Below are 22659 nucleotides of genomic sequence, written 5' to 3' on the forward strand. Positions count from 1 at the left end.
TTTTTTCTAGACTTCAGCAGGGATCGAACCTGCGTATTTTTCCTAATAAACAATCGTGGTACAAAGCTCAATAAAAAAATATTAAAAGTAAAGTAAGTAAATTAATTTAAATAATTATTTAAATTTAAATATAAAATAAAAATTGTACATAAATTTAATTTGATTTGGAAAAAACCTAAATACTCAAATACCATAAAAAAATGAAAATAAATAATTTTTTGTTCTTTTTAAAACAATAAATTTAAAAATTACACAAGAGATATAAATAAAAAAACAAACAAAAAAATAAAATAAAAAATAAAAAACAAAAAAATAAAATAAAAAATAAAAAACAAAAAAAAAAAGATTCGCTCACTGAGATTCGAACTCGGATCTCTTTATTTGGCGTGCCAAAGCTTTACTCTGTTGACCATTGCCACTGTTGCAGCGCCGCGAGCAAAATGACATACTTATGCTTTTCACGGGGGATGAATAGGCAGTCTATCCCGTCGACTGGTATGATGGTACTAGTATTTCTACTGGTAGCGTGCTGATGCAGGAGCGGACAATTGACATCTCCTATGACACCGCCATGTTAAAAATACCAGTCACTCACATTGAAAAAGGATACAACGTGAACTAGTTGGGCTGAAACGAAAACTGGTAGCATTCTGGTTCACAACTGGTAGCTTTCCCTGCAGGGTTGCTATGAAACGTGCACAAACATTACAAAAATGGTTCATTTTACATTTTGGTACAATATATTATACAATGTTGTTTTTGTTATTTTTATGAAACCGATGCACTTAACTTAAATCACTCACAAAATGAAATAAGTTCCAAAAAAATTAATAGCGAATTTTATCACGACCGAGCGAAAATTAAAAGACATCAGCTTCGGCTGAGTTTCGAGTCTTAACTGAATCTTTATTTTTGATATTAGTTCGCTTGTACGAAATAAATAAAACTCGCTACCTGTGCGGTGGTTGGAAACAAAAAAGAGGGAGACGAGGAAAAAAAGAAAGAAGGGGAAGAAATTTATTGCATTTGACTGCAAAGTTCGAAGGTCGATTATAAAAAAATTCGAACTAACATAAACAAACGCCGCGATACAGGTCTTCTAATTTAGCCTCTATTTTCACCACTCACTCTCAGAATCGGCCTAACTTTTGCTAACCTGAATTTGTTCCACAGTGTAATTACAGCTATTGTCTTCGCAGAGAGTTTTGCTTCATATCGAAATTCGTTCTCCCTTATTTTCATTTTGACGCATGTTACAAAAAAAGATGGTAGTTTCACTCATGATAAAAACATAGCAAGGTACAACCATGATAAAAACATAGCAAGGTACAACCATTCTCTCAATTTGTCGGCCATGATTTTTTTTTGAAGTTTGCCAACATTTTAAAATCATATAACAGTGAAAATAAAAAATTGAAATTGTTCGAAATTGTTGTTGCTTGAGATTGAAAATGAAAATGTGTGTGTGAGTTTGTGAGTAAATTTAAAAATTAAATTGTTTGGAAACGTCAAGAATTTTAAAAGGTAGAACCGTTCTCTCAATTTGTCGGCCATGATTTTTTTTGAAGTTTGCCAACATTTTAAAATCATATAAAAGTGAAAATAAAAAATTGAAATTGTTCGAAATTGTTGTTGTTTGAGATTGAAAATGAAAATGTGTGTGTGTGAGTTTGTGAGTAAATTTAAATATTAAATTGTTTGGAAACGTAAGAATTTTAAAAGTGCCTCTCAGCGGTTCTACCTTACTATATTTTTATCATGGTTTCACTTTTAAATTTTTTGTCATAAACTGCGCTTACTGACGTTTCTACTTTTCGTAAATTTTGGAAGTAGCACTGCCACCTAATCAAATAATTCTTTTGGAAATTTTAATATTTTTTTAAGGAATTTTTATTTCATTAAGAACTAAGTAGTAACACACGAGGTAAATATATTTACATGATTGTTCGTAAATATATTTACATGATGATGTAAATAATTGTAAGGAACACCAAAAATATAGCATTATCTTTAACATGATATATTATATGCCTTTAAGAAACTAAGTAGGATGTTGCTTTATTTCGGATTCTAGGGAGGAAGCATAAAGGTCTTTGTGACAATGCATGATGTATAGCTCTCCTTGCATCTGCATGATGCATACACTAGTTTTATCATGCGTCTTCATTTATACATTTTTATATGTACACTAGCAGACTCGGCGAACTTCGTCCCGCCCAAAATAATTTTTTTGTATTGAAACATTTTGGTCTAACATTTTAACCAACAGTTTACGTTCATGATTTTCAGTGACGCATTTATCTTTTATTATTACGGTTTGGTGGTTGTCAGAAGGCATATTTCCGTTGCCGTCTTAAATAACCTAGCAAAACTGTACATGTGTATAAAGAAACGTAATAGTTTCAGTGGTTTGAAAGGCGCCACGTCCCCTTTTCAAATAGCCCCAATTTTCTCTAAGAGTATGGGATTGATTTCATATATCTCCATACCATTTTCGAGTAATCTATCATGGGAGGTGGCACACCCCTTTTTCCAATAGCCCAAATTTTCTCTAAGCGTATGGGATTGATTGCATATATCTCCATACCATTTTCGAGTAATCTACCATGGGAGGTGCCACGCCCCTTTTTCCAATAGCCCCAATTTTTCTTCATGACCACGCGACTGATGTTATATATCTTGTACATACCAAGTTCTAGTACTCTTCCATGAACACATCCAGAGATATGCAGTATGAAAAATTCGGTTTGTATGGGAGGTGCCACACCCCCTGCACCTAGCGGTATGAAATATACTTTACAGCCGATTCTCATATTTATATTTTTAGTTCGACCACTAACACCGTGACATGAGATTTTTATATATTAGATAAGCACGATGCGAGAAGCATAGAAAAAATTTTGATGAAAAAAATATATTTTTTTTCGGGTTCACAACTATCCTATCTTTTAAGTTCCAACCAACAATACACACCTACAAAATTTCATTGAAATCGGTTAAGCGGTTTCGGAGATTAACGTAAACGAACACAGTGACACGTGATTTTTATATATTAAGATATGTACATATGTACTAAGAAACGATACTTTTGGTAACGCATTTTCAGTTACCATGCACGCGGATATTCACTTTTTCCGCATATATGGTACCGCCGGGAGTCAAAAAAAACTTTATGTTAGTTTTTTCGCAATTTCTTCTGTTATTTTTGCAGCTCTTAATATGCAGCTCATCTTACCAAAAAACAATACAATAATTAACAAGAGTACATGCATATTTTATGTGAATACAATGTTATGTTTCACTTACATTCTGCTTTATATTCACTATCGCTAAAAGCTTTAATTTCCTTTAAATAATTCTATTGCTTTTTTTTAAGAAATCAATCACTTTTTTTAATTTTGTCAAAGAATATGGTAGCTCGATTTCAAAAGAAAATGCCAAAAGCACAGTTTACGTCAAATGGGTGAATGGTGGCTAAGAAAAAGAAGTGAAACTACCTTTAAATTTTTGTATCATGATTGTACCTTATAAATATTTTTATCATGATGAAACTGTTTTAAGCGTTTTTTGTTTTTATTCGCCCAATGTTTTTGCGCGTTTAGTTTCTTATTTAAATATTTAGTTCCAAAAATAATATGGCACTTATAAAAAAATAATATACAGGGCTGTCATGGAATCCAATTGTTGTCGGAATTGGATTGAAAAACGACAAAAAAATTACTTTGGTGTCATGAAATCCAATGTTATCGGTTTTATGTTCGAATCGGAATTAGTGTCGATTTTAGGTGTCACAGAAACCAATAATATCGATTTTGGTATCGGAAACAAACCAAGCAGCTAACGGCTCTTGGATTTCATTTGTTTATTAGTTTTTCTTACTTCCAGTTGGACATTTTATAAAAATGTGAGTAAAAGGTTTATTTTATAAAAATAATTGTTAATGTATTCATATTTTTATTCATCACTTTTTATGCTTTCCAAAAATGTCTGGCGCTACTAACGTTCCATACGAATGAGTCATGGCTAGAGCCGGGATAGAGTGCATCGACCGCTCGAATTTTCATGTCACCATCACAAATCTAAATAAAAATGTGCATGCATATATATAAATCAAGGCAATGTACGAGTAAAATGAAGATTCATGATTACTTACAATCAGGACATTCATACTGAAATATTTTCGATTATAAAATACATGTTCGTCAATACTGGGCTTAATGATTTTTATGTGTGTCCCGTCGATGCAACCAATTATTGAGGGAATTTTGTACTTTAAGTAAAAATAGTCTCTTGATCTGCGTTTTTCGATGCAGTCCATTTCTAGTTTCACCCACTGAGGGCAAATGAACCGCTCCATAACCTTAAGCACATCATCTAAAATCATTGACACCGCGCGCTTCTAGCTACACTTATGCTAGAATCGTTCCCGACTGATCTTTGATAGGATCCTTCAGCTAAAAATCGCAACGAAGATGCTAACTGCAGCACTGGTGGAACATTCGAACGTGTCAAGTGCCCTTCAATGGTGTCAAGTACCATTCGGAAAGCCTCTTTGTTTAGGCGATAATATGCTATGAAACTGCAAATACGCTATAAATATTTATAAACGCACATTAAAAAACAATCTACTTAAGCTGTCTCGGGCAGCTCAAGTGGACCGCCGCAATCTCTCAAAATTTTTCTTTTAAACTTCTCGGAACTTTCTTCTTCCAATAACAGAAATGCGACAACTGCGGATGTCATGGAGGGGGCATTTGGGGGAATAGATCCCCCCTTCGTCAGTGAATTGAAACTTTTTATTTTTGAATTAATAACACAATACTATTTTATCCTTCCGATTTATAATTTTTTTATTTCAGGCCTTTTGCTTAGTTCCCCACAGTGGTGGGAAATAATCTATAATCTATACAAAAACTGTATTTTTCGACTGTAAATTGTATCGTCTTTTTAATTTGCTCATATGCATGCATGCATACATAGATTCCCTTCAAGGCCAATGCTTTGATGGTATTCACGGGAAAGTTTATGTAGGTACATTTACATATTTTACACTTTTAACATAAATGTCAAGGCAGATATTTTAAGATACACTTCTTAACAAACAAATTTCTTTACGTTATTATGAATGGATAAAAGAGACATCTTCTTTGAATTCAGTACTAAAACTTGACATTTCAAGTGCTTATCAAAACTTTGTACCCGTTAACTAGATTGGCCATTTATCTTAAAATTATATAATTTTAATTATTTGTTTATACAAATGCAGTTTAACAAAACCCATATAAATCCAAGGTTTTATCTTTGCGCAACATTAACAAAATCAACAAACTTTCGTAAAGCTTTTTAATTAGATTTGATATAAATACATATTTTGAGTATGCAGTTTTGTAGCCCGATCGATTCAAATAAAGCGCAAGTTTAAAATACATAGCTGCGACTTATCGTTGAGATTTAATATTTTTTTTTGATGAAAGCGTTGCTCATTTTTCATTAAAAAAATCGACGAACATGCTTAGATAATATGGAAGAAAATTACCGACATCATCAAAAATATGCCATACATCAAGTGTAAATCACAGGTACTTTAAATTTGCACTTTATTAGACTAAAATTGAATGAGCTAAAAAACTGCAAAATATTAAGGGATAAAATTGAAATAGAAAGTTCAAAATTTTTACGAAAGTGTGTCGATTTTTTTTTAATGTTGTTCAAAGATTAAAGTTATTTTCATTTAGTGTTTGTTAAGGAATAAACTATATTTTTATAAACAAATAGTTCAAATTAAAATATAATAAAATAAATAGTCAAATCTAGTCAATATGTTAGCGTCATAGAGTTATGATATTTAAGAACATCTCTTTCATCATTAACGATGACACTGTTTCTATATGAAGCTGATTTCAACATTTTGTTTTAATAAATTATCGAAAATATTCTTTCAAAACTTGCCTAGTAATGTGATATAATGGTTCGTTCAAAACCTTTTTTCAAAACTTATAAAGGCAAAAACGAGAAGGCGAAGACAAAAAGAGAATAAAAAAAAATCTCCCGCAGTGAATTTTCAGATTTTTAAAACTGTATAGTAGTTTACTTTTTTAAATTTAAATAAAGCATGAATACCCCATGGAATAAACCCTCCCCCGCTCCCTCCCAAAGCCAAATCCTGGCTACGCCACTGTACATACATATACAAAAATGAAAAGGAGCAGGAACTACGAGCGTTGCATTGTGTGGAAGGTGGTGCGATTCTTTGAGGCGCCTAGTTGCGAAGTTAAAAGACTTGGTTGCCTGAAGTACACGGAATTTCAACCAAAGCGATTCGTGCTGGCCTCCAGTGACGGTTATTCAAATAAATTTGCAGCAGTTTAAGGTCGCTACTTCCCTTCTAAGTAGAAGGCTAACCCCTGTGCAGACAAAACCCCACATAACAGCCATTCAGGAGCCCTGGGTGTTCAAACAAAATCTATGTGGACTGAGTGGGTTACGTTATTGATCCTAAATGAGTGACCAAAGCGATTCGTGCTACCGTCCAGTGCCGGGTATTGAAATAAATTCGCAACACTTTAATGCCCAGATTAAAATTTTGAGCAGCTCGGCTTTTCGAGCATATTCTGTCAAGTGGGATTAGTATCGTGAATGTGTGTACTAATGGTGTTTTCGTATCTACCAAAAAATGTCGCCTTTTGATTGCCTAGTTCTCTTTTCATGTTCGATTCTAAATTAAAGGCAAACGGTGAAAAAATGTTGTGTTCGTTTCTTAAAATGCCACACAATTTTAAGACAAAAAGGCAAATTTCCTGCCCTGTGAAGCATTGTCAGGGGAGATGGTTGCCCTGAAAATCATTTCCGCCTGCCATGGTTATCGCTACACAAACAAAAATATTAATCGTGGCTGGTGATATGGAGAAATACTAGTGCGGATCGTCATAAATAACAAAGAAAAATAAGAAGATGAGAAAGAGAAAGCGCTAAAGAGAAATGGTCCAGTCCGATCCTGTCAGGTGGAGTCATTCCACCCTTCTTCTACGTGAACTCCACGCGAAGCCTTGTATAAGCAAATCCATACATACATACATGCACATATTCATCAGGGCATGTATGAGCGTATGTATATGCTTATATATGTCCGCTTATAAACCTATGTACATACGTAAGTCAACATGCGGTTGAACAGAAAAAAAAGGTGATATCGCTAAAACTAAAAATCTGAGCAACAGCAAACAAAACGCATATAAATCAGTGATCTACTTACAGGCCAATTACAGATGGCCTATTTAAGTAGAGATTGTTGATTAACCTCCACTATTCATTTTCAGATCATACATTTAATCTGCACTTAAATGGCCAATATTGGCTATTTAAATATGAGATATGCAACCCTGTGTTTGTACCAAACAACCAAGATTAATTGGTGGGTTGTTTAATCAATCCCACCAATTCCCACCAAAAAACAATCAGCTGTTCAGTACAAAATGTAAACCAACAAGCGAATGCAACAACAATTTCAAGGAACAAGCAGCAGTGCTGCCAATTGTTTGGCATATTTAAACAAAGTTTATCTGAAACCCAACGAAAGTTAAATGGCATTTAAACAACAATCCACAATTAAACTTAAGTGCCATTTAAATATTCATTTGAAATTGGCCCTTATTAGATGTGATACTACAAAAATTATATGCTAAATGCAAATTTCCCTAAAAACTAAATACCTGGCATATACATATATGTATTTTCACTTATCAGACTGAAAAACGGAATTTAAAAAGCAACGGAATACAGCTGTGAAAAAAGGTAACTAAAACTTTAAGTACAAATTTAAGAGAACTCAATAAGCCTATGCAAATGAACATAACTAAAAAAATAACAAAAGCGCTGATCGCTGTGTTTTCGGCGCTGCAGCTGGTCAGTGGCGTAGGCGTAGCGCCCCACTTATGTATGCTCCCGCGGCGCTGCTACTGTTGTCTCGTCTCTTTCTGTTATTAACATGCCTTTCCCAGTGGCTATAGGCCTGCTACCACTGGAGTGGCGTCGATGTTGATGTCGTTTGCTGTAATGTGATGTGATCCGTGCTGTGCGATTGATGTGATATATGTATGTATGTAGGTGGATTTTGTTCCCTTGATGCAAGTATGTATACAGTTGTCGCTAGTACGTGCGGATGTGTCAATGTGCTTCCTGTAGCTCGAGGCTAGTGGCAGGGATATTCACTGTAGGTTCGTGTGAATGTGTGCTTTCGTTCTTTTTTTTTATTGTAGCTCTGAGTTCAGTTCCTGTGCGGAGATCGTTGAAATTGGCGCAGATTTCTCAAAATAGTGGCTTTTCAGGTGACAAGCGAGCGGAGGTCCTTTCGCTTACATTAATAAATGTGCAGGCAACCTGGAAGAAAAACAAAAACTCTAACTTAGTACGATGGCTAGGCCCGTGGTTGAGCGGTTGCAGTTTTATACTTTTGCCTTCCGCCTACATAAATGTACATAACCCTTAGGTGACAGGCAGGCGCCTGTACACCTATATGCAGATTTGAATTATAGCATTAAGTGGTACTTACCTCCCGCTCCAAATTTGACACTATAGCCGTCATCGATTCGCCACTTCGCTGCTTGCTATGTTTGAGTTCCGGTCGCTTAACGAAAAATTTTGCATGTGAAAGCAACAACAAAGTTAGCTAGCACGGATAGACGATAGCGAATTTGGTTGTACCTCATTGAGTTCGTTCGTTTCGCCACTCGCTAACTGTTGGCGAATCGATGACGGCTTATATTGCAGCTTAGTGATCTCCGGTGCCACAGATCCGTAAAGAACGCACAATTTGCACAAGTATACACATATGTGTATACATATATTAACTTTAAGGTTTATGTATATTTATATATTTTGTATATTTTGACACCTTTTTAAACTTTTTATAACTTTTGCCACTAAAACACTCGAAAATAAACCGCGATGACACCGTGACTTTCACATCTGACCCGTTCGCTATCATCTGGGTCATTTTATACCCTCTGGCCTGACTAACTGGCTCAATCGGTATCTGTAAGTATATAATGTACTTACATACCTAGGTACTTGTGTACATGGGAAACTAAAAGGAAAAACCGCTTTTACCCGTACACCTTTAACTTTCATTTTACCAAGCACTCCGAACTTTCTCTGAGTATCATATCATTAACGTTTGACCAACTATGTTCGCTCAAACATCCATGACCGCCTACAGGCACATTTGGTCAACATAGATGTTTGATCACACTACCTATGCACCTATGTTCGATCCACATACATACATATACACTCCGCTAACATAGATGTACTTATGTTTGGCCCACTTCTTCCACACATACATGCACATACAGAAGTATCTGGCAAACAGCTGGCGCTTCAAGTCCTTAACTGGAGGATCCTGAGGGAAGATTCGCTCTCGGATCACGGGTACATCGAGTTTAAACTTGGCGAAGTCGCTATTTGCTCTGCGCCAATGCGAAACTTGAAAAAACCGAACCGGCCGTGTTTTAGGGAGGAGATTGAAAATCAGATCACGACGCCACCTAGGATACGATCCACTCAAGCCATTGGTGAGGCGGTGTTTAATTTAACCGCCGTATCAGTTTGGATAAGGCTTGTCCGTCTCGTCCTCCTCTTGGCCGTACGCCTGTTCCCTGGTGGAACAAAGAGCCTTCATCTCCCTCGACTGGAGAGAGCCACTGTGTTGAGGTACAACTGGTTTGTTGCCAGAACTGTGGCGAATGAAGATGCCATAAGATATGCTTTTGAGTCTTTTGACAGCTTCAAATCGCCCGTTCCGGATGGTATCCTACCTATTGTTCTTAAAGAAGGTGTTGAGCTTTTATTGGCACCCTTGAAAAAGATTTTCACAGCGTCGGTTGCGCTTGCACACAACCTTGGAGGCTGGTTGATTTCGCCTTTGTACCTATGGTTGGTAGGGATGACTATACTAGCCCCAGAAGCTACAGCCCTATTAGCACGACATCCTTCATGCTAAAATGTATAAGTTGCGCATTCATAGGGAGGCCCATCACATGCCTATCAGGCGGGAAAATCTTGTGAAACGGCTTTGCAAAATCTGGTTGCCAGAATTAGTAATGCCATCAATAGGAAAGAATCATCTTGGGCATTTTTGAAGACGGAGCTTGTGCAATTCTGTACTGATAAATTGCATTCGTTCAATGCTGGCGCAGCGGGTCATAAATATTAAGGCAGATGGAATTAACAAGGGCTGCCCGCAGGGTGGAGTGCTTTCCGCTTTGCTCTGGTGCCTGGTAATTGATTATCTTCTTGTCACTCTATTGACTCTGGTATCTACGCTCCGATTTGTGGCGTGCGCCTTGATGTTGTCACACAAAGCGGAGGGACCTACAGTTTTATTGTTTTATTGTGTTTATTGGCATTCGCATTCGCAACCGCGGAGCTTCCGCATTAATCTTAATATTCGCATTCGCTATGGTCGCCGCTGTGGTGTAGTGGTAAGCAGTGCGCGCTTCCACTCATCGGAAAGGTTTTTTCTTAACAGCGATCGTCCCTCGGCAGGCAATGGCAAACCTCCGAGTGTATTTCTGCCATGAAAAACAGCTTCTCATAAAAATACTATCGCCGTTAGGAGTCGGCGTAAAACTGTAGGTCCCTCCGCTTTGTGTGACAACATCAAGGCGCACGCCACAAATCGGAGGAGAAGCTCGGCCAAACACTAACTTATGTGTAAGCGCCAATCTATTATTATTATTATTATAATCAATGCGGAGCGGGAAACAAAATAACAAATTGTAGCCAATATTTTTGCCTGTGGTCGTGGGGGGTATTTGTGTAACAAAAGTGGTCAAATGTCATATTTATCAACTTTGATAAACATGTCTTTAAACATATTAGTGCGATTCATAAGACGTCGCAAAGTGGCATTTTTGGTGAAATGGCAATGTTGCGAACAAAGTTTTATGAACGACCTAACGCAACTCCGGATTGCAAATGTAACATTTTTTAAAAATGCCGTGCGTTAGAGGAAAATAAAAGTTTTTACAATGATATTTCGAAGCAGATTTAACTGATATACTTTTTCTTGAATTAATTGAAGACAATAAAAAAACATGTGTTTCGCGACTTTGTCTTTTCAATGATTGCCGGCTGAAATAATATGGCAACGTCGCAAGAAAGTTTCCACACAAAAGTAATCAGCTGTGTTGCAAAGTGGCAAATTTTGCGACAAATGCGACATTTGCAACAACTTTGCGACTTTTCATGAATCCCTCTATTATTTCTTAAGCTATATAACAGAGCTATCAATGGGTTCCCACTTCTACCTTGACCTTTGACGTGCGTCATTGAGAACATAGTCCTTTTAATGATATTTTTTTTCTGTGCTTTAAATACCCGCATTGGTTTCTTTCTTTAAGATTTTTGTGGACCTATCGTAAAAAAAACTACTAGACACAAAAGAAGAAAGTGTGCACTGTAATTCTTAACCACATTTTCGTGACTTGCTTTTGAACCAATATATGTAGGTTTCAATAATTTCAAATGAGGCTCTTTGGGGAATTTATTTTTATCAAAAATTTTAAAAACGGTACTTTTGTTTACTTGTCGAGCAATATTTTTTTCATAGGGATATACATTGGATCCTTGGCTAAAAACTTCTGGCTATAAAGGGAATTGATGCTCAAATAATTAAAAAGCTATAGGTCTGACCTTTAATTAGATAAGAATTACGTAACTATCTGATATTCAAATGCTTATAAAAAACGGGTGCAATATTCTGATCCGATTCGGCACTTTGAAAACAGAATTTTGTTCAAAATTTTCATTCCTAGAAAATAATAATTTATTTTCCATATCCACCTATTTAGCTCGCTATAAGCACACATTTTTCAAACCATTCGCAGAGAATCGCAGAGAAAGTATTAAAAATGAATCACAGAAACTAAAATCGAAAAACGCTGACGAAGTTACAGATTACCCAAATTTTTAAATAGCCAAGGGAATGAGAATGAAGAGTTCTTTTTAAAAAGCTTTAGAGAAACCTTACACATCTGGTTTGGCTTGTAAGTACTGTTTAAATAACAATCTCGCCATTAAGCTAGTTTCTAATTATAGCATCCGCAGATGTTAGCTGTTAGATATTCGCATCCGCGGATGGAAATAAAATACTGATGCTTTGGCTTGATGCATTTCTGAACGCACCCTTGTGTCCGGCAGAATGAGTGTAGCAACTACTAATGTGCGGATGAACATTTTCTTGTGCTAAGAAAAACATATATGTATGTATGTGCATTAGGGTGGTCTAAAAATGTATGATAAAAAGTAAAGTCGGAATTGTAATGCTCTCACCCCCTAGGATTGTTCTATACTGAAAAAAAGTATACCCTTTTTTTTATTTAGAGGTATTTTTATTTGGGGAAAAACAACTTTTCGTAGAAATGGTATAGAATTCTAAAAAATCAATATTTTTCAATCGAAAAACTCTGTTTCTCTGCAGGAGATTCCCAATAATAATACCTGATTGTCTATTTAACCATTTTTCATCGCAACTATAATTTATAGGTCCGCCAAAAACCCAAAAAAACCCCGAAAAATGCAATGGGGGACCAATAAAAAATCGTTTGTATTAAAAAATAGTTATATAAACAATTGTTATTTAAAGTCTCCTGAAGAGAACCATTGATTTCCAATCGAAAAACATTGATTTTCAAGAATTCTATCTCATTTCTACGAAAAGTTGTTTTTTCCCATATAAAAATACATGGACAACTTGGAGCGCTTTGAGCGAGCTCTAAATATTTTTTGATTTCAAAAAAAAAAAATTGGGGTATACTTTTTCGATATAGGGGGTGAGAGCATTACAATTCCGACTTTACTGTTTTTGGACCACTCTAATGTACATAGAATAATAAAGAGATTAGCTAACGCTGCAGTTTTCTTGACTAAAATTTATCAAATATTACATGTAATTGATATCTGAAACAATTTCTTCTATTTATAAATATTTAAATTAATATTAACTTTGTTTAGCACAATTTTGCAATTTATTTTTAAGCTTTTTAACAAATATTTATTTCTTTTAGTCTACCATTCCACATTTACTCATATCTACATTTATTTTCAGATATTAACGACGATCGCAAGAAGCGGCCGCGAACCGCTTTCTCAGCTTCGCAGATCAAAGCTTTGGAAACTGAATTCGAGCGGGGCAAATATTTATCGGTCGCTAAACGGACAGCACTGGCAAAGCAATTACATTTGACGGAAACTCAGGTATTACATAACTTATTTAGATTCAGGCAGGTTCTGCGATTCACTCCTGAGTGAATTTCAACCCCATTCAATTTGAATTCAAAATCGCTTTGGTTGAAATTTACTCGGAAGTGAATTGCAGAACCTGCCTGATTATCTTTACTTCGACCTGGCGCTTCTACACCACATCTTCTTGCAGATCAAAATCTGGTTTCAAAACCGCCGCACTAAATGGAAACGTAAATATACTGCCGATGTTGAAACACTCGCATCTCACTATTACGCTCAATTAGGCATTGGCGGCTTGGCGCGGCCAATGGTGGTTGGCGACCGTCTTTGGCTTTTCAGTCAAAATCCTGCGGGTCCTAATCCTTTTCAGTCGATCATGTTAAATGGCGGTGTGACAACTACACCAATGGCACCGACATTGCGACCTTACAACAACAATACATCGTCGAACACATCTTCGTCAACGACACCGACCCTTATGCCGCCATTGCCTGTGATTGAGAGTGCGAGGAACGCAATCCTTGCAAGGGGTCAACCGTTAAACTTCGCTCTGCCTTACAGTTTAGCAGCCGCAGCAGTTGGAAATACGACCTGCGCTAGCAATAACATTAGCAGCCATCCACAGGTCGGCCTTTCTGCCGAGCAATACAGGCCCTCGGGCGGTTTTGAAGAGCGTTTTATGGAATATAACTCACTACCCATGACGTCAGCTCCCGTTAATATGAGCTCGTACTGCCGGAATGAAAATGCCTTGACAAATGCTGCGGTGACAGATACTTACTTGGCATTGAAGTACGCAACATTGCCGTTAGAAGGAGAAAATTCAACCTCGAACGGCCTGGCAGAGCTTGAGAGAGTTTTTGGCGATGCTAACGCTAACTTCCTGCAAAAACGAATAAACAACGCCACTAATATTGAAAGAGAGAAAAATGGCTCGTCGCTCGGGACAAGAGATCACTTGATGCCATCAAGATCCGACTCAGATTGTAGCGACATAGACTGCGAACAAATCGATGAAGCTGATGAGGTTTAGATTATGAGAATAATTCATTAAAAGTTTCAAAGAGCTTATAAAGTATATTTATTCATAGTGATTGGTACTTAAAAATACCTTATTCAGTAATATTCATTGCTATACAAGAACTTGTTGTGGCACAATAAAATAATTTATACATTTTTTTTTGCAATATTGCAACAATTTTTTATACATAAGTATGTATGCATATTTATCCGTTTTGTATCCTTCGCACAAACACATCGGCACCACGATCCCCGTGCGCTTCCGTGATTACGAACGTAGCTACATATTTGTACTGCTGTATTTACATAGCTTTTTCTGGTCTCGCAGATTACCATTGCAAACTTTATTTGAGGAAGAACTTCTTCGGAAAACATATACAAATCACAAAAGTCTGTCACTTGGTAAATAGGAGAAGATACAAATGCACTTGTATTCAACAAAAATTATTGTTTTCCTTTAATATTGGCAAACTTATTATCTATCTATTACTTAAAGGAAAATCACACAAAAATAGTATAATTATAAATAGGTTAACATTGCATGTTTTAGAGAGCATATTATACATAATATATTAGTGGATTCATTGAATGAGCAAAAATTATTCCAGCAGGAATTTGTAGATATTTCTTTCAGTTCGCAGGAGTGATAGTGTAAAAATAGTATTTTTTATATTACATGTAAATTGTGATACTAATCAACTAGTACCATAAAAAAAAAATAAAACTAAAAAATTTAAATTCACTCGCACGAAACTAACTTAATTTAGTTTTTGGTTGTGGCTAATAGTTATTAATAATCAACATGTCCTCGTATTCGGCTTGGGATTTATACATATTTTACAGTAGTACGATACACAGATGCAAATGTATGAAAAAGCACTTTTGACAAACGACACATGAATTTAATATGGGGTGCTTTTAACGCTATGTTTGGTATTATACATTAAAAATATTAGCTCTCAAAATTTGCTTTCTAGTTTAAATTCAAAACGGTGATGATATTCTGTTAGCTCCATGAGAGATCGTATCCTTTCCAGTTAGCATTTGGAGCCAAGTAAACTCGACGCTTTTGGAAAAAGAATGAAACAATGCCATGGTAGGCAGTACGCGGTACTCCACTCTGCCAAATTAAAAAGCATACATTAAGAGGGAGCAAATAAGGCTGCTTACGGAAAATATTTTAGCAAAAGACCCAACGGTATTCACCTTGAAGTCACCCATGAGTCCTAAAATTGATGTTATATGTTTATATTGCTCTCTAGTGGTGTATTGTATTCGAACGGGTCCGTCTGTTTTAATGAGATTCCTACGAAGTTCTTCGTACGTTACAATAGGGTAAGAATAAACATCATTCAAAAATGTGCGATCGTAGTTTTCCTAAACATAATATTTTATGGAGTGATTTTTTTTTTAAGATTTTAAGCTACATCTTACCCTTAATAAATAGCTGAGGTTCATTTTAGAAAAATTTACAAAATGTTCACTAAGTTTTATATACTTCAGATATTTGTCGAAGAACAAGCCGCTGCAAAAAATTCATTGTTTGTAAATCCACTCTGATGAGGAAATGTCAATGAAATTTCTACAAAACTCAGTACTCACTTTGAAACGCCAATTTTTCCAAAGGTTCTCGTCCGGGATATTTCAGGTCTGATGCAGGCTCGTTCTTTTCGCTGTTCTGGATGCCGTATCCAATCGTCCCAAAATCTGGTGGAGTGAATAGTTGATATCGCTTATCCAAATTTACGGACAAAAATGTTGAATGAAACTTACGACTTTGGCCATTTCACTGACAACTCTTGCCATAAATTTCTAGTAAGCATCCATCCAAGTCCCGGAAAAAAATCAGTTCGATACAAGACCTCAGGCTTTGAGTTATCAACAAACTTATCCTTGCCATTGTCATTCCAAGCAGATACACACCTAATCAAATTCATATGCATAATTTATGTTTTATGTTCGAGAAATATTCAATTATTGCGAATTTTCTATCTACCAAAGTGAAGGATCCTGTTTCAGTAAAGTATGTGTTCCTAAAAAGTACTCATAGAAATCGGGAGCAACGTTTAAATCGTCTTCAACAATGACGACATATTCGTAGCCTTTTTGGAATGTGGTATTTAATGCCCAACCATAATGGCGCGCTATTTTGTAATATCCCTTAAATTTCTTCTCTCGTGGTGGCGTTAATATGTCCGACAGGTCTGGTTGTTCTATCAATGTGACTTGCGATTCATAACTCAGTATAGCTTTCTTTGTTTGTTGATCACCACAGTCCTACGAATACATTTAAAATACATTAAATCGACATAGTAGGGATGTTGCGAATGCGCAATTTTAGTCATCCGGTGATGGGAATGCGGATACGAATATCTAAAAGCTAGCATCAGCGGATGCGTACATACGTGGATACGGTTGTCAAGTATTTTTAAGAAATAATTTAGGTAAGTAAATTAGGTAATTTTTAATAATTTGTATTTTATTTAGTACTTGAATTTAAAAATTGGAGCATTACATTTTATAAAAAGTAATGGTGCAGCCTTGTCAGGGTTCAGTTTGTTTTTAATGGGTCGTAAATCAAACCTGCACTACTAAATAACTGCTCGCTCGAAGCACTTGCTGGTAGAGGCGACAAAATAAATATGATCATGCGAAACTTGAAAATATTTTATATTAAAATTAATGCGGAAGCTCCGCGGTTTCGAATGCGAATACTCGCGACAACCCTGATACATAGTATGCATATAAACAATTATTTTATTTGTTATAGACTGCTCACCTGTGATACTATGATTGGAAATTGATCAGCATTTGGGCGATATTGAACCAAGTTGTCTAGACACTTTCGAATAGATACACGATTGCATGCAATTACTAATATTGGTATGACGGGATCTCCATTTGGCATATGAGTCATGATTGGCTTGACGATTGGTGGATCTTTACCGCTGTCTCCTATCTCATCCTCCGGTGGATTATCTTCATGGCTATTTACTTGACCAGGTTCTTGTAAGCCCAGCAGGTGATCTGGTGAAAGGGCGACTATGCCTATAGGGCGATCTTTTGTTTGCTTAGATGGAAGTGACTCCTCTACGTCATTTGCTATAATTTTTTCTTTTATAATGCCAATGAGTTGTCCAACAAGTCTGCTGTTTTCTTTGTTCTCAGCATGTGATTCACGTTCCAATTTATTTATTTTTTTTAGAAGCAAACGATCCCTTGACGGGTACATGGTACTATTCCGTATTAAAAAATAATAGGTTATAAAAGTCCAGGTTGTAAGAAACCCAGCAATGATAAGAATCTTGCGTGAACGCATTTTTATGCGAAACAGGTGGGAGTTTCGATCTCAATCGGTAGGAAATGCATCAAATTCAATTTTTGGCGACTTCGAAGTTTTTCTAGTCAGCAATGTATCTAGTTCATGATTTCGTGTCCGGTGATGTGAAAACGGCTTTTACTAAAGTAAAATAGAATTGTAGATCTATAATTTCTAAAAAATATTTATGGTGTTTTAATTTAACAGTACATATATGTCGATGGTCCTCTGCAATAACGACACAGTTCAAAAAATAAAATTCCTTTCTACTGTTAAGTGGCTCATGTCTGTATTTCTTGTCCAACCTAAAGTAAGTAGTAAGGATTCGACATGAATTAGATAAGAATTTGAAGAATGGACCACTTAACCAGAGACCCAAAATAATTATTATCCTAATATTTGGGATTAAAAAGGTCGCCCTGTTTTAAGAGAAATTTTTTTCGTCTTTGTACAATAATTATTTATGAAAAATATCTTTTTTCCTCTCTCGGGACGATTACTTTCAGATGGAAATTATTTACGTCTTCTCATAATAATTATATGGGACTTTTATTGTTCTCATCTCGCGGGACGTTTATTTCAACACGGAAATGATTTACGTCTTCCCATAATTTGTATTTCTTTCGTCTCTCGGGACGTTTATATTAATACGAAAATGACTTTACTTTTTCGGTTTACGTGGTCTTCCCTCGGTTTCCCTTAACACCAAAACTTAACACAAAAGTGCCTTTATACTTTATTAATAATTTTTTTAACAAATATGGTTGTAGGTTTTATAAATAAAACTATGTTTTATTATTAATTTACATCCAAGTACTGTTTAATATGTAATCAGCATTCTAATGTATTCAACAAAGTCCCAAAAATTTCATATTAAATCACATTAATTTCTCGATACTAGGTAATGCAAAATTGAATGTCCCACTTTTCTTAGGACATCGCCCTGGGGAAAAAATGCATTTTCGAATGTGAAAGGGGTTGTTTTACTGATTATTTTTTCGATTACTATACATTGCATACTTTTAACGTGCGATCTGTCAAACCAACGCCAACGCCAACGCCAACGCCAAAGCCAACGCGAAGGTTCTATGTGGAGCCATGAACCAACGACTACAGATCACCTAATCAGCCATCTTTGTATTTGTAATCGATTTTCAGAAAAAAGTTTTCGTAGCGCTTTTGACGTTTTTCGGTTTTGTTTACACCGTCTTCTACCTCTTCGTAGTGATTTTTTAGCGATTGAATGTGTTTTCTGCAGCGATTTTAATTATAAATTTTGGTTTAATATATATTTATCTTATAAAATGAAGTTCTGTGTGATTGGAACAAGTTTGTGCATATGTTTGGTTTGCCAAAAGGCGTAAATTTGCGTGAAAAGTGGGTGCACGTTTGTGGCCAGAACGTTGGCATTGAAAAATCGACCCGTGGTAATGATATGCGATTGTAAAACACTTTCAATCGTTATAACCATATTTTATGACCTTTTTTTTACAATGCAGCCATACGTATGTACAGTATCGGTCATAGGTGTTGCGGATTTCTTCCATATACAAATATATTGAATTTATTCATTATATGGAAGCCAATGCGACAAAAAAAATTCTAAAAAATTAACGGTAATTCGTAGCCACTTGAAATTTGCACATTATCAGACTAAAATTGCAGGGGCTAAAAAACTGTGTACTCAAAAAAATTCTAACACTTTCGAGAAAAAAGTTTGAAATTTAGGTGAAATTTTGTTGCACTTTTTTGAAGTTTTCTAGAAATTGTTGAACTTGGGTTTATATGGGGTTTGTTAGAGAAAGAACTGTATTTTAATTGAAAATTCTTAAAAATAAATAAATACACATAACTGGCACACAATATCACTTTGAAATGGCGTGCTATAGATATGACCGATACTGTATGTATCAGAGTGCAGCTTTGAGTATGATCGAACCTTTTTGATCACCCTCATTAAAAATCGAGCACAAGCGAACGCCACACTCGGCCGTCATGTGTTCGATCGGGATGCACACCCGACAGCTGCTTTGAGTACGAACGAGCCTGTTCGATCACCCTCGCTAAAAATTCAGCACAAGCGAACACCACACTCGGACACCCGCAGCTAACCCGAAAATTTGTGTAACAATGAAACGGACACCCGAACATTGCGATAAAACTCTGGGCAACAACCAAATTAACGCTGAAGGTAACTGGCGCCAATATATTCCAACAAAGCATACGAAAATGTTGTTGCTTTGTGCTTGTGCATACGCAATGAAAAATATTAGAAGCGAAGCAAGAATGATAGAATACATAATTTTATTGTAAGGATGCCGATTCAAATTAATAAAAATCAATGTTTCTTGCACAACGGTCCATTTCTTCTGGCATTATTGAAGGTGCTGCACATATTTCGTTGTCGCTTATGATTGTCACTGTGCCATGGTTTTGTTCAAATTTTTGTAAAATTGCTTAGCACACTTACGATTGCTATAAATTTTGCTTCCATTTTTTTAAGATTTACTAATTTGAAGTCTTCAAACTAAAAACAAAAGCACCAAAACCGCACCAAGCACAAAACTCAAAAACTTTCGCGTTTTGAATACCCACTAAATTTGGTGCGAAAAGCATGAAATTGGCAACAGTGAATGTAAACAAAAGTATATTATGACGTCAGCGATTGGGTGGATGCTGTCAAATCGACAAAGAGGGTTAGCGGTCCGTGAATGGCGCGACCTTTATTTTCTGGATCGTGATGTGTGTATGTTCATCGGCGTAGCCAAAATGAAATTTAGGGGGGGAGGGGCTCGACCCTATTAAGCTGGCATTTCAGGGTACTATTTTATATATATATATAAGGAAATTTTGAAAGTTACCTGGCTACGCCCATGTGTATGTTTGTACGTGTGTCAAGCTACAATGCAAAAACGCGACTAGGTGCTCCATGCACTCATGTAAAGAGTGTCCCCAAGGTTCAAGGAGTATCCAAAATTAACCAATATGCATATGAAATGCAAAAAGACGTAACATCATCGTGAATGAAATGGAAAAAGTCGGGACTAATATGTTATTTATTTTTTCATAAAATGATGTGGGGAGCTGTAATTCGATGAAATCCATCATATAAAAGTGAATTTGAATTTTTTACTAGTTATGACTTTTTGCATTTCAACGATGACGATTTCAGGTGACGATATAAAAATATGGTCCAATTAACATTGCGATGTCCTAGGGCATAGAGGTTTACGACGACAGGCTTTGCGGCGGCGGCGTGGTCAACTTCAAAAATAATCGGCGGCGAGGCCGGCGCGTCAGGAAACGCCGGCGCTACTGCACATAATTTAGATTCCAAAGAGCCATGAGGCTTCTAATCTTATCAAATCATCTCGTCAGCGTTAGGCATTCGCCATGCCAATTCAGATTATAGTTCTCTTTATTTCATTATAGAATTAGTTTTAAATTTAAATATTGTTACTTCCTACTTGTATTAAAATTTTGAGAGTCTGGCGCTCATGGATGAGCGAACATAAGAAGGTCTGAGGTATATATGTACATACATACATTGTTCTCTATAGATCCGTATGTACCATATAAATTTAAAGAAATAAAAAAAAAAGTTAAGTTATTGGAGTATTTTATGTCGCTATTAATAAATGTTTGTAATAATCTTATCTACTGTTATGTTAAATTACAGTTTTACCCATCAACTCCCAGCAGAACAGGCCTTTCTGACCCACTGTTTAAAAAATGGCTTATATGTAGATGGTTAAGATTTTTACTAAAATATTAAGCGCAAAATTTTCCTAAGGATAACCGAAAGTAATGAAAAATACTACTAATTTCCACCAAGGGGAACTTTAACTCTGTGTAGAAAACATTGCGATGCGATGGAGCAAAACCATACAGGGGTTTGACCACCACTTGTGAATGCTAACATAATTTTCACACAGCCACCTAGTACTATACTTTTTCAAGTTCAAAATGAGAAAATATGAGATTGTAATGGGAAAATGTAAAATTATATTGAGAAACTGTAATTTTTAATGGGAATGCATAAAGTGAAATTGAGAAATGTAAGTTTAAAATGATGAGATGTGAATGAAAATGGGAAAGTGTGAAATTAAATTGAGAATATATAACTTGATATTGAGAAATGTAAATTCATATTGAGAATGTGTAAATTCAAAATAAGAAGTAAATTCAAAATGAGAAAACCTACATTCAAAATGAGAAAAAGGAAATTCGAGATGAGAATATAAAATATCAAACAGAAGAGATTAGGTTTTTCTTTCAGTAACAACCACCGGTGTTTTGCCCATGGAGCGTAGAAGGGGTTCGCTCACGACCGAAGCTTGTGGGGGAGGGGAGAGAGGAGCTGGGTAGGAAGTCTCATTAAGCGTTGGCAAAACATGGGGAATAATGTGCGGGATTTGGTAATGGTCTGCGACAATGCCCAATGTCACTCTTCGATAGAAAGGAAAGTGGCAAACAATTCGGGAGGAGAAGCCACAGTTTTGCGTCTAGGTCCATATTCCAATAGAGAATATTTGGGCTAAAGTTAAAATGGAAGTAAAAGCGAACCTGCATGTGCCAAATGTTCATCCCTCCGGACTTTGCGAACAGAGATTACAGTATTTGGAAACAGTTATAGATAGCGCGAAAATAACAATAAATGGAGATTTTGCAAGGGCTGTACAGCACTCAACTAATTTTCATACAGACGCAGTTGTATTAAATAATATGCATGTTGGGATGTAATGTTCCTTGGTCACATCTTTGCTTACTTACATTGATAAATGTTGTTTTTAATAAAATTTGATTTTCAGTACCCTACAAAGTCTCATTTCAAATTTATATTATCTCATTTTGAATCTATTTTTTTCTCATTTTGAATTTACTCTTTCTAATTTTGAATTTTCACATTCTCAATATGATTTTACATTTCTCAATATCAAGGTATAAATTCTCAATTAAATTTTACGCTTCCTCATTTGGATTTATATTTTCTCATTTTGAACTTACACTGCTCAATTTCCATTAACGCAATCTAATTTCAATTTACTTTTCCTCAATATAACCGCACTCAGGACAGC

The 22659-nt window shown here is 35.8% G+C and overlaps 2 protein-coding genes across 2 annotated transcripts in view; one reads left to right on the forward strand and one right to left on the reverse strand.

Annotated features, from left to right (window-relative positions):
* The window catches only part of LOC118742347 (pituitary homeobox 2), an 85409-nt gene extending 71120 nt beyond the window's left edge, over positions 1-14289 (forward strand). The window contains exons 2-3 of the mRNA XM_036474346.1: positions 13106-13254; positions 13433-14289. Of these exons, the coding sequence (XP_036330239.1) occupies positions 13106-13254; positions 13433-14275 (992 nt within the window). The 3' untranslated portion in view covers positions 14276-14289. The remainder of the gene's footprint in view (positions 1-13105; positions 13255-13432) is intronic.
* A 3-nt stretch (positions 14290-14292) lies between these two features.
* The window catches only part of LOC118742346 (alpha-1,3-mannosyl-glycoprotein 2-beta-N-acetylglucosaminyltransferase), a 9742-nt gene continuing 1375 nt past the window's right edge, over positions 14293-22659 (reverse strand). The window contains exons 3-9 of the mRNA XM_036474345.1: positions 17042-17722; positions 16259-16539; positions 16036-16185; positions 15865-15969; positions 15697-15787; positions 15469-15639; positions 14293-15382 (exon numbers count right to left, since the gene is read on the reverse strand). Coding sequence (XP_036330238.1) covers positions 15269-15382; positions 15469-15639; positions 15697-15787; positions 15865-15969; positions 16036-16185; positions 16259-16539; positions 17042-17581 — 1452 coding nt within the window. The 5' untranslated portion in view covers positions 17582-17722 and the 3' untranslated portion in view covers positions 14293-15268. The remainder of the gene's footprint in view (positions 15383-15468; positions 15640-15696; positions 15788-15864; positions 15970-16035; positions 16186-16258; positions 16540-17041; positions 17723-22659) is intronic.

Source organism: Rhagoletis pomonella, unplaced genomic scaffold (genome assembly GCF_013731165.1).
Source record: "Rhagoletis pomonella isolate Grant_MI unplaced genomic scaffold, Rhpom_1.0 Rhpom_scaffold_00007, whole genome shotgun sequence".
NCBI lineage: Eukaryota > Metazoa > Arthropoda > Insecta > Diptera > Tephritidae > Rhagoletis > Rhagoletis pomonella.